General features: G+C 42.5%; 2 protein-coding genes across 6 annotated transcripts in view; both read left to right on the forward strand.

The window, feature by feature from the left end:
• The first annotated feature begins 690 nt into the window (after positions 1 to 690).
• On the forward strand, positions 691 to 7935 carry myoz1a (myozenin 1a). Its single transcript, XM_017715848.2, has 6 exons — positions 691 to 907; positions 3526 to 3622; positions 5411 to 5598; positions 5714 to 5978; positions 6327 to 6507; positions 6841 to 7935. Exons 2-6 carry the CDS (start codon positions 3535 to 3537, stop codon positions 7073 to 7075), a joined length of 957 nt encoding a protein of 318 aa, XP_017571337.1. The 5' UTR covers positions 691 to 907; positions 3526 to 3534; the 3' UTR covers positions 7076 to 7935.
• Positions 7936 to 10823: 2888 nt separating this feature from the next.
• usp54a (ubiquitin specific peptidase 54a) overlaps positions 10824 to 12915 on the forward strand; it is a 76999-nt gene continuing 74907 nt past the window's right edge. For 3 of the 5 annotated variants that reach the window (XM_037538607.1, XM_037538608.1, XM_037538609.1), the window contains exon 1: positions 10824 to 11009. The gene's annotated coding sequence lies outside the window, so the exon portion shown is untranslated. The remainder of the gene's footprint in view (positions 11010 to 12915) is intronic. The other 2 variants (XM_017715852.2, XM_037538606.1) reach the window with 1 other exon arrangement.

Here is a 12915-nt window from a genome sequence, read left to right on the forward strand (position 1 = left end):
TGTATATGTATATGCATGCTTATATGTGAGCGTGCTGTGAGGCCCATCACTTAACAACACTTGGAAAACTAAAAGTAGTCTATGTCTATTTTCAACACTCTAGCACAATGTGTAGAAGGAAGGTGCAGTTCACAGTTAGACATTTGCAGTGTATACTGACAACATCCCTGCACGATTTCCTCCTATATTTAAGGCAGTTAATGTCCCTCTACTTTTTAATGATAGTACATTTCCTATTTTTACAAGCATGGCAACATCCTGATTATGTCAGGATATGACAATATAACCCTCTGAATTCTCTGAAGGGGGTTGGGGGAGTATTCACCAGCTTCCTAGTCTAGGAGCTGCTTTTTATATTGTGGGTTTGGTGAGATCTTACTCTTTCCTACTGTTGTCCTGGTGTTTAGTGTTAAGACAAAAGTTACAATAATGACCAAACAGAAAACAGAGAAGTTACTGTAAATCAACACCAACTGACAGCTTGGGGTCGTATATATGATGGAAAAGGTGAAAAGCTTCCCTGAGGCAGGAGGAAACGGGACAGGTCAATCACCACCCCCAATATGTAGAGCCATCTTTGCTCCTTCTCTCTCCATCCCCCTCTGTTATATTTAGTCCATGAAGCATCTGCAAGAAAGATATTAGTCTCTTGATATCACCATCAGCACTTCGTGCAGGGCAGACTGAGAGACCCCTCCACCTCACACCCCCACCTCTCTCACACCCACACCAATTCTCCCTCCCTCCTCGAAGATCTGCCGTCCAAGTCTCGACTGGATTTTGCACTCCCTGGGATCTTGGTCCAGCCACAGGTCAGAGGCACCCTGGGATTTGTAAACTTTTGATTAATCAGAAGCTTTTACCTCTTCCTCTTGAGATCACTTCCTTAGAGAAGCCTTGAACCTGGGTGAGTGGACTGGGCTGTCTTTACTAACCAACTGCATGCACCCGTTAACAATCAGCTGCCAGATACACAAATTAATATATCATATTTATAATATATATTAATATTAACACAGACATTAATCTTTTCTTACTTCTTATGACTAGAATTAGACATGAATCAGACACATCACATATATTTGAGTCTCGTTAAAGCTTGCATGGTCACTTTTAGATAAGCATTTGATTTTGGGTGCATGCCTTAAAGACACAAGCAGCCAGAGAAATGCTGGGCTGCCCTCCCTCCACTGCCCGGCTGTTGATTTTATAAGGAGTGTAAAGCCTGGAATATCCAGCTGGGGGGAACTTGAGCTCAGTGATTCACAGCTCGCAAGGACCATAGAAGAGCGCCACCATATCCCGCCACTTACACACCAGCGTAATTATTCAACTTTGAGGAGGATTCCCAAATTCTTTGTAGAATTATGTCAGTATGTGCACCTATGTGAGTTTGTGGGTGTCTGAATCCAATCACCTGATGTGTCACTGACGCCACCACTAGCTGCTAAAAGGTCTCGCTCCAAAATGGTGTTTAAAAATAGCTGGAGTGGATTGAGTTACAGACATGTCATTGCAATGCAGTGTTTGCCATTAGCAGAGTCTTAAGAATACAGAGATACTGTACGTTATTCACATTTAAAATGCATGATTCAACTAAATATACATTAAACATTACATGGACATGCAAAATGAAAAATGCTGATAACTGAACAAGGTGTGTTTGACCCACAACACACAACAGACGTTAAAAAGCTGCATAATCCCAATATATCCCACTGTTCACTGGTTATGTGATGACTCCAGAGGTTGCTCATGTCCTTCCACCTGAAGGAAGGCTGTTGAGAGTTGTGTCTAGCGCTTGTGTCAGATGATAAGAGCACGAACAAACTGAAGGCAGGGGTGGGTTACAGGTTTTCCTTTCTCAGGCTTCACCTTGGAATTTGTGGAATGTGAGGTCAGACACATACACATCAACTACCCTGCATGTGTATTACCACAGTGGCCTTTTAGTCCAGTGGTGCAGTACTCCTGGTCAACTGGTTCCATTTTTTTGAGGGTTGCTTAAACCCGAAAGGATGTTGTCGACGTAACTGGTGAGCCTTTTCCTTTTTCAAGCACCCAAGTATGATTAGTATAACTCAGTAAACCCACCCACAGCCATCTCAGTACGTCACGTCCTTTTTTTTATACTGCTGTATTTGTTTAGACGGGAATTCCAAGAAATGACTCGCAAATTTTCACAATTTTCCACTTACCCTAGTAATCTATCAGCCAAGACATGTCTGGTGTCCAAATTTAACTTCTTTAGCACGGGAGCTGGGAGGCTAATGCTGCTCATTAAAAACAATAGTCAACAGACACCCAGACCTTTTCCATAAATACATGTCAAAACTTCTCGTAACCTGCATTCAGGTCTTCATTATGGTCACAGAGACTTGATAATGAGGTTTACAGCATATTATGACTTATTGTGCACAATAAAAATGGACAAAACTCCACCATGTAGCTGCACTCAGATGGCAGCCACTTTAAACATAAATTCAGTGCTAAAACCGGACTCCCCTATTGCGTACACAGAGTTATGCGTAGTCACTTCAGTTTAGTTCTGTTGTTTTGTTTTAGCAACAACTGTTAATCTTGAATACAGCAGAGAGCTCTTCATAGGTTATGGCCTATTCAGGCTAGAGCTACGCCTTCATGGCTAGAGTGCTAATATTACTTGTTAATGTTGGTCGACCGTAGTTGACCAATTTCCTCGGAAATCTTCATTTTTTGATCAAACCAAATGTAGTAACTTATGAATTATATTGTATAGCACCGCTGCCATTAAAATCATGTTGTTTTGATTCAAGTGAACTCCAATTCAAACTTTGCTAGCTACAGTAACTAATCTAATCTAGTACCCAAAGCATTGCTGTGTTTAATGTTTAAACTACCAGTAAACTGAAGAACTGGCTATCAGGCATCTAAACAGTATAGTATATATACAGTACAGTATATATCTAAACAGGCATATAAACAGTTTAGTTTGCACAAGGCTAGTAAAAAGAAGGTAAGACTGAAAAACTCACTAGCTTTAGCTTTTCCCCCCTTCATGGCCGAAACTGTGTAATGCACAACTTTGAGGTTTCATCATTTTGTGGTGGTGTCTGAACACATTGTGCAGAATATCCAGTGCATTCAAACAATCCCACAATGCAATGCAATAAGTAGAGTACAACCGATGTTCCTGAGGGGATAAAGGGTACCCATAACTGTTTGGTTTGCAGATGCACGTGTGTGTGTGTGTGTGTGTGTGTGTGTGTGTGTGTGTGTGTGTGTGTGTGTGTGTGTATATATATATATATATATTCTGAATTTCCAAGGAGCCTCTTAATTGTAAGATATTTAAATAAATAAATATAATATCATCCATCCATCCATCCATTTTCTAAGCCGCCTCTCCGTAAGGGTTGCCGGGGGGGGTGGGGTGCTGGAGCCTATCCCAGCAGTCATCGGGCGGAAGGCAGGATACACCCTTTAAAATCGAGTGACTCCGAGTAGGCTGTGCTGAGTCAGTCTTACCCTTTTCTGTTTCCCCAGTTTGGAATCATGCCTCTCTCTGGAACACCTGCCCCTCCCAACAAGAGGAAAAAAACATCCAGAATCATCACTGACCTCTCCCATGTCACTCAGAACGGTGAGCCTGCAGGACATGCCTTTGTGTTAAGTGTGTATCTCCAGCCTCAAACCTACTCCAGGCCAGCTGTCCAGGAACGGGGTTGGAAGTTCTTGGTGTAAAGAATGTGCAACACATGTTTGTTTTGACAGTAGTACAGCTTTAGTTTGTAGAATTTCATTCCTAATTTGCAAAAAGGCTAATGAGAACCAACAGTACATTCCTGATTTGCAGACAGTGATAGTCCAGCAGCTCTTGCTTTTGAAGTCTTTTTCATGTGGCACTTGTTTGTTCAGCTCACCTCATCTGTGAACCACACTCACTGAGTGATGATATGGTGAATGAGGAGAGAGATTATCAGTGGAGCACAAAGCAGAGGCAGTGTTTAAGCAAAGGGCCTGAGGCGAGGCCTCTGACTCAGCGGCTAGTCATGGAGCCAGTCCGCTGTGACTATGTGCTTAGGTCAAACGGAGAGACAAAAAAGATTGAAGTTATTTATAGCACAATTAGTTTGTCTGTGGGAGGCACTGTCAAGGTTTGGGAGCTTGTCAAAGACGTTCTGCATGGTTACACTGTACATGTTCTAATGAGGGGAAGACTGTCACGCACACAAACGCTTATTCCACAGATTTCACAGCAGAAATGCCAGCTGTCTTTCCAATTATCACACAAGTACCTCTCATTCCCGCATGGGAGCTGTATTGTGCAGCAAGACTATAAACAGGATCAGCTGGGAAATAATGCTAATCAACATGTTTTCCTTTCCGTAATGTATACAATATTTCTCCCATTATGAAAACAGAAAAAGGTATTAACATAGAGGAGATAATTGGTATGCTGTCATCTGACTTTCTCCTATGATCTCAGCATTTATTGTTATTTCACCATTTCTGAAGTGCCTGGGCTTTGTTTTGCCCGAACCACAATCACTTCCAGGTGATGAATAATTCAGATAGATTTCTGTTCTCAGTTACAGTAAATTGCAGTTTCACTGCATATCTGCCAGTTCTGAGACCAACGCAATTCTGTCCGAATGTAATTTCCGGCTTCCTTGCTCACTCTGTCACTCCCTGTGCGTTCCACTGAATCCGGGAGGATGATTTTCCAAGGCAAAGCATACGCAGGATAACCCCTTACCATCCAGGCTTGCTTTCCAGTTCTTAGTCTTAAGGCTTATTATTGATTAAATACAATGCATTTTTCAAGGACTTCTAGAGAAGTAATTTAACAACATATGTAGTTATTAGAGCGAGGAATGAAAGTCTTAAACTGCTCCTGGGTTTCTTGGAAATATGTGGATTAAATAAGGAAATAAAGGACAAATATTTTGAGAAGCATGACCTCCACCATGCTATGTAAGCTACTGTCAGGATGTGATGTGATACAGGATGTGAAGCTACTGTCAGCTTCTTGTGACTCTTGTGATGATGCATTTAACCCTTTTTGAATTATAATGATTTATACCTAACCCTATTAATTCTGACTTGGGAAGAATTGGATACCCAGGGGTTCAATCTAATAATGAACTGTGATGTTAGAAAACAGAGGAGTTTAGAAAAGAAATAGCAAAGTAATAAAAATTACTTTGAGCTTTTGCTCTGTACTTCGTACACTTTTGTAGAAAACTGAGATGCAACCAATGACTAAATATTACAGCCTCACATTGGTTAAGAGAATTCAGAGAACAAGGTACTCTTGAGTTATGGGACTGATGTATGGGGATGTACTGGGACTCATGTATAGGAACACAGTCATAAGAAGGCAAAGCAATGAAGCATATTAACTACTCACCACTCTGTCCTGCAATAGAGTATGAGTCAGAGCCTGAGGCCTCAGAGTTTGACTTGGGGACGAAGATCCGAGCACCCAAGGACATCATGCTGGAGGAACTGTCCTTGATGAAGAACAAAGGCTCTAAGATGTTCAAAATGAGGCAGCAGCGTGTGGAGAAGTTCATCTATGAGAATAATCCTGACCTCTTCAGCCCTGAGTCTATGGTGAGAAACCACTACTCCACAGACCCCACACTGAATACCAAATGCATTTTTCTTAATGACAGCCCTTGCGTGTATAACATGATCTGACTGTTCTGAATGTGACCTCTGGTCCCAGGATAACCTCCAAAGGCTGGTGCCTAGCCTTGGGGGCCAGATGATGGATGTTGGTGGCCGTCTGGTTGGCGTTCAGATGGTTGGCCAGGCTGGTGTTGGCGGGCATGCACCTGTGCCCCCTCCCAAACCAGGAAGCTTGGGCAAGGGGGTAGGATATGGGATAGCTGGAGGCGGAATAGCTACCGGAGGCGCAGCAGGGGCAGCAGGGGCAACAGGGGCAGCAGGGGCAGGAGGAATAGTTATTGGATTGGCAGATGCCTCTCAGAGTGAGTAGCAGACAAGGGTCCAGATGGTGACCTCCATACACTGCCCAGCTCACCCACACTGACTTCACATCTATGTAAGTCAACAGCGCCCATATGGAGATAAACGTGTGCCTGAATCATACGCTTCAGCACAGATCATACTTCACTACTCAGATTTGAGAAGCAGCAGGCTGGAATTCATTGTTTTTTGAGCGGTGGTCTTTCAGTTTGGTATCTGATGCTTCAAACAATATGGTGCTACGACCTTCCAGTAGTTTGAGAGTCCTAATATAGAGCAATTATTGTGTGTAAAGTTAATTTGCCTTTATTGCCTGCTTATTTTTTTCATCAACTTCACTGTCTCTGCAGGTGAGGAAAGTGCTAAGGCTGCTTTAGAGAAGGCTAAAAAAAGAAAGGAATACGTGAAGACATACATATCCCCCTGGGAACGAGCCATGAAGGGCAACCAGGAGCTCATGGCTACCATGAAGCCGCATATGCCGGGTCCCTGTGTTCAACGTGACCTGCCGAAATACAAGACCTTCAACAGGTTCTACATGGCAGTGCATTTTCATTCATGCTACCTGTTACAATAATGTTCCAAAGTTTAAAATCAACATTTTTAAAGCATTTAAAAAAAATCACTGCCATCACTACAAAAAATGATATCTTGGCAAGTGAGAGCATCTTAAACATAGTCAATGTACTTTCTATTTCTCACAATAAGACTGTTTTGAGAGTATTGATCCTAATTCCAGAGCCTATTTCTCACAACTACCACAATGAGAAAAAAATGTATCTGACTGAAATGACTAAAACAAATATTTTAATTTCAGGAAGTCGATTGCAAACATAAATGTGTGGCCCGTATATCTGTCCATAGGACCGCTATGCCCTTTGGAGGCTTTGAGAAAGCTTCCCAGTTGATGACCTTCCAGCTGCCAGACATTGACGTGGTGACAGAGGAACCTGAGCCTGCAGTGGTGTATCAGCATGATATCAGCTCGCGACCCTCCTTCAACCGCACTCCCATTGGCTGGGTGGGCAGTGGGGAACCAGGTAACATTCACCTGGAGATGGAAACCATCCCATTCGATGGGGAGACCGATGACCTGTGAAGAGTGAACCTCATGAACCCCCAACAACTCCTGCTTTAAGCCCCATCCCATCCTTTTACCAACCCCTCCTCTCTCTCTCTTTCTCCTTCTCTGTCTGTCTCTCATAAGCCTATCCATCAACACTCGTCTCACGGATCAGCTTTATAACATGTATAGCACACTGTGTGTGACGTAAGTAATGATCCAAAGTAGGCTTTGTTTCTTCAACATACATTTATGATACTAAATGGAAGAACTGTGACTAAAGTTATTATTAAAATCAAGCAATCCAGCACGTGTACCACCATTTCCTTAATGCACACATTTAACCTACACTGTCCCAATGTACAACGTTCTGCTGTCCAACTGTGCGCCAAAGAACAGGTTTATGCATGAAGTTGACTAAGAGATTCTACTGAATGTGAGGAGAGTAAAGTTTTTTGTTTCGCTTTGTGTTTATTCAGCATGTTGAACTGTAGAGGAGGATTGATGAAGACTTTTGGACAGTGAGTAGTGAAGTTAATGTTGGTGAACTGCATTGCCAGGAAAGGTAGCATCTTCACTGAAAGTAGTTAAGCGACAGTAAAGTCCATGCAGATAAGAGTAGTTAGTTACTTTAAAAGTACTTTTAACAGTGCCTAGCTGATCAGAGGGGTGCCTCACCTAACACATGCTATGGATGATTTACTGACCTGATTTTTTGTTTAATCGTGCAACACACTGACCCATCGTTGTTACAATTTGACATAATAAATTACAAGACAAGCTCTTGCATGTCTTGCGAACTCCACTATATGGGGTTAAAGTTAAATCATCTCTGATCTCTGAACTCCCCATCCTCAAAGCTCAACCTCAACTTAATAAACATTCGGTAGCTGACATTTGTTGTTCTGTCATCTTTCTTTCACTTGCTTAGAAAATCACCACCACACGAGTTCTACCTACAATTACAGACTCTAGCACATCCGCTGTTATGTACAACTTTCTACCCTAGTCAGCATGGTGTTAATAATAGCCACAAATATTGTAATAATAGTGTATTTGAATACATGTTCAGATCAACTCCAGGAACAGACACAAAGTGCACAGTGTTAAAAAAGGTCACACATTTGATATCATTGAAATGTCTACTTTCTTCTTACACATTCAAATAAACTGCAGAGAGCGGCCAAAAGTGCAGATGGGTTATGACAAATTCATAGGAGTCATTATTAGAATTAGTGATTTCACTACCATGTGTATCTGCATGCAGGCTACATGGGTGTACGTGAGAAGAAAAGATACAGGAACTGTTCTATGATATTGATAATACCTTCAGATTTTGTAATATTGACTTATTTGAATACACATGCACAGTCTAGGGAACAGGTCTTAAGTCATAACAGGCCAAAAAGACTTCATAATAAGCCTACATGAGTGTAAACAAAAGAGAAAGGTAAGCAAATCAGCTCATATAACAGTTTAAAATCTTCTGTAGTCCTTTTTTACTCCTCTTGACTTCTCTCTCTAATGCTGAAATGTTGATTCTTCTGATTCTGATGTCTTTCTGAAAATCAACTCTCACATCAAAATATTGAGAATATGTGTTTTTCATAAGATGTGAATTAATATCAGTCGTTTTATAGGACTAATTGTCTACTTGGTGCTAAAACGTGAAACATTATTGTAGCAAATGAATGTGCAAGATAGGAACTCTCTTCTTCTGCACTTCATACACATACATACACAGACACAGCCCCATGATACACAGCAAAGGCTGTTCGATGGCAGATTGTATAGCATTATATTAACAAACAGACAGTTAGTTCATTTACTACCAATGCACTACTCATGTAAGATGCGCAAGGACTCAGGAAACATCTCGGACATCTCAAAAACATCTGTTCGCTTGTGCCTCTCAGGCTCCTTAAAGGAGAATTCCACTGATTTTTCAGAATCAGTGTGATGTGTGATTACATCAGTAGGTGTGAAGTTCAGTTTGTGCCAAAAGTTCCAAATAAAATAATAAAATAAAATCTTTCTTTTGCTTCTGACTTTTGTCACTTTTTAACAGGGTAAGGAATTCTTAGCAGAGGGGGTTCACCTGTATGAAATGTGTGATGCAAATATACTTGCCTTGCTTAGTGCAAAGGATTTAAACTGCAATCAATCAATCAACTTTTATTTAAACTTGGAGTGCATTGAGGGTGACCCTCATTTACAATGTAGCTGAGCTTGTACAGAAATCAGGGACTGAAGAAATACTAGTGAAACAATTTTGATTGTAAAAACATATTAAAGCTTTAAAAAATTATAATAATAATTTTTTATGAGCCACACCATGAAGGTATGAGAAAGAGTTGTTGAAGCAAGGCTAAGGTGAGAGGTTCAGATCAGTGAGCAGCAGTTTGGTATCATGCCCAGAAAGAGCACCACAGATGCAATTTTTGCATTGAGAGTGTTGGTAGAGAAGTACAGAGAAGGTCAGAAGGAGCTACGCTGTGTCTTTGTGGATCTAGAGAAGGCATATGATAGGGTGCCAAGAGAGGAACTGTGGTACTGTATGAGGAAGTCAGGTGTAGCTGAAAACTATGTTAGGGTGGTGCAGGACATGTATGAGGATAGTGAGACAGTGGTGAGGTGTGCAGTTGGAGTGACAACTGGTTTCAAGGTGAAGGTAGGGCTACATCAGGGATCAGCTTTGAGCCCCTTCTTGTTTGCAATGGTGATGGACAGGTTGACAGATGAGGTCAGGCAGGAGGCTCCATGGACCATGATGTTTCAAGATGACATTGTAATCTGTGGTGAGAGTAGAGAGCAGGTGGAAGAGAATCTGGAGAGGTGGAGGTTTGCACTGGAGAGGAGAGGAATGAAGGTCAGTAGAGACAAGACGGAATACATGTGTGTGAATCAAAGGGAGGCAGGTGGAAAGGTGAATATGCAAGGAGTAGAGGTCATAAAGGTGGAGGACTTCAAATATCTTAGGCTGATGTGTGACAGAAGGATAGCAGCGAGAGTGAAAGGGAAGGTTTACAAGACAGTAGTGCGTCCTGCTATGATGTATGGTTTGGAGACTGTGGCTCTGTCTAAAAGACAGGAGGCTGAGCTGGAGGTGGTGGAGATGAAGATGCTGAGATTTTCGTTGGGAGTGACAAGGCTGGACAAGATTAAAAATGAGCAGATCAGAGGGGCAGTGAAGGTGGAGCAGTTTGGAGATAAAGCCAGAGAGGCCAGGTTGAGATGGTTTGGACATGTGTTGAGGAGGAATATTGGATACATTGGTCAAAGAATGTTGGAGATGGAGCTGCCGGGTAGAAGGAGAAGAGGTAGATCTCAGAGAAGGTTTATGGATGTAGTGAAGGTGGACATGGAGATGGTTGGTGTAAAAGTAGAGGAGGCAGTGGATAGGGCAAGAAGGAGCCAGATGATCCGCTGTGGCGACCCCTAAAGGGAGCAGCCGAAAGGAGAAGAAGAAGAATGAATTCATACATGATAAAATTGCAACAAAAAAAAACATAATAAATTACTACTCAAATACGAATATCATAGCAGAACACATGCCTACAATTAATTTCCATTTTCATATGCTGCATAAGTTTTTTTTTAAGTCTCGGTATTTGTGTCGATATCACGATATCACGATTGGTTAATATCGGATCGAAAGGTGAAGTGGCGTCATCACACATCTCTGCTGTATATCTCGGCTCCTCTCGCTGCTGCCTCTCGTTACCTGAGCGAATCTCGCGAGACTTGGTTACCTTGGCTGCAGCACGCAGTGACGCCGAAGGCTGTTTGGGGGTGCAGCGGGTATGAGGGGGTCGAGCCGGGCAGACGCGCGCACTCATTCCCACTACATGGAGCACGGCAGCTGTTCACCGAGCACCGCGGCTCTGAGAGCGGCCGGAGCGGGATGGAGGCGTTCCGTCTGCGCGGAGAAGTTTTGAGGAGGAGCGGGCGTGAGAGTGAGAGAGAGAGAGTGAGTGAGTGAGAGCCGTTGTGTTCATGACAGCCAGCGTAGATGCGCGGCTCGCTTCCAGCGCGCTGCGTGCAGATGTGCGCTTGGGTGTGTGTAAAACGAAGAGGGGCGGTGCAGTGGAGCAGTGTGCGTGAAACTAGGCTTGCGTGTGTGCGGGGCACAGCGTTGAACGCGAAGCCCCCTAACCTGCTGACGAAGCTGCTCGGGGGGCTGCAGCAGCTAGGCAGCTAAAGCCGCAACTTCAGCTGGATTACCGAGTCTGGCCACTAGTGCCGCCTGGATCCTTTTCACACACGAGGCTGAAGTTGGTGTCTTGTTCGAATTTCCACGTTCCACCTTAAATGGCGCAGCACTGCTGCACAGTTTAAGGCGGAACGGGGAAATCTGAACAAGAAGCTGGCTAATAAGAAGGTGTCAGGGGGGACCAGATGTGCTGAAAGAAGCGAGCGAACATCATCTTTGTGTCCCCCTCTTGGTGGTGCACTAGAAATGGACCCTTAACCAGACTGCATGCTCTTTTTTTTTGATGACGTAGTGAGCTGTTTTGTATTGTCCTTGTAGTAGTACAGTGAGAGTAACCCAGGCAAAGTCAACAGAAAGAGAAATTTAGGTCGGTCAGATGGGCAGAGCAGACACATCATCTTTGTTATGTCTAGAGAAATGTGTTATGACCGTTACATGATACTGAATAGAGCATCATAGGAGTCATAAACTGGCTGTACATATGGCCTGGTCTATGTGTACATCACGTATGGGCCACCTGCTTCAAGCTCAAAGGTGCCGAGCTTTAAAAAGCCAGATGAATTGATGAATAAGGCCCACATCACAGGGCTGATTAATGCCTTCAGTACTGAACTTTGCCCCCATCCTACCAAGTTTTAATCCTTCAAACTGCTTCTGTTATTTTATGCTATGTGATTTGTGCATTTTGTCTGTGCTGTGTTTGCATTTTCCATGTAATCTCCTCACACTGACCTGGTCACAGGTGTGGAGAACATGACTGGATCGTCATAGTTATGTTGATGAGAATTCCCCCTGTAATTATTTCATTAAGATCGCCAGACTAAATGTGGCAGCAGCACTGCTCACATCTCTGATGGATTAAAGGGGGAATTAAGACTTTTTGGCTGAAGTGCTGAAGGTTGCAGTAAAGTTTACCTCAACCTTGGGGTCATATTGATGTTATTATACTAGGATTTTGACCTGGTAATCTACAGTATGTGTTTTCCAGGATGAAGAATGCTTAAGGCTACATGCTGGTTCTGGAGCAGTTAATTAGATCTGTATTTTTTACTGATTGAATTATTTTCTGTGCAGTATCAGTGCTCCCACAAAGTGCTAGCATATTTAGGTCTAAGAATGAAATAACAGATAAAAAAATAACACACAGGCTTTTGCATACAGATAATAGACTTTGTGTATCAGTGTGGAACATTAGACTCAGTTAGAACAGGCAAAGTAGTGCCACATGTTGAAAATACTATCAAAAACAATGAATCCAATTATTGGAATTCAGTATTTCACACACTCTGCTGCACTAAGTCTGACTAAACAGGACTGATAGTGCTCTGTTGTTAATCAAACATGCAGTTGGTAAGTCTTTTTATGTACTGGCGAGGTCCAGAATATGCTCAGAAATGTATATTGTGACAAACCGTGATGTAATTTATCACTATAACATTAGATATAGCCATGAAACCCAGCTTTAATTCACCTACACAGGGACAGATTTTATACCTTACTTGAACACACCCCTTTTTCTGAGAGCTTGTCATGCTCGCATCAGATTATGACCTGAGATTATGACCATTTTATGTCACAGGTAAAAACAACTGGAACTGGAAATGGCTTACCTTGACATTTAGCTAGCTGTTTAGACTTACATTAAGTTTTTAAGGGAAACACA

This window comes from Pygocentrus nattereri, chromosome 5 (assembly GCF_015220715.1).
Source record: "Pygocentrus nattereri isolate fPygNat1 chromosome 5, fPygNat1.pri, whole genome shotgun sequence".
Lineage (NCBI taxonomy): Eukaryota > Metazoa > Chordata > Actinopteri > Characiformes > Serrasalmidae > Pygocentrus > Pygocentrus nattereri.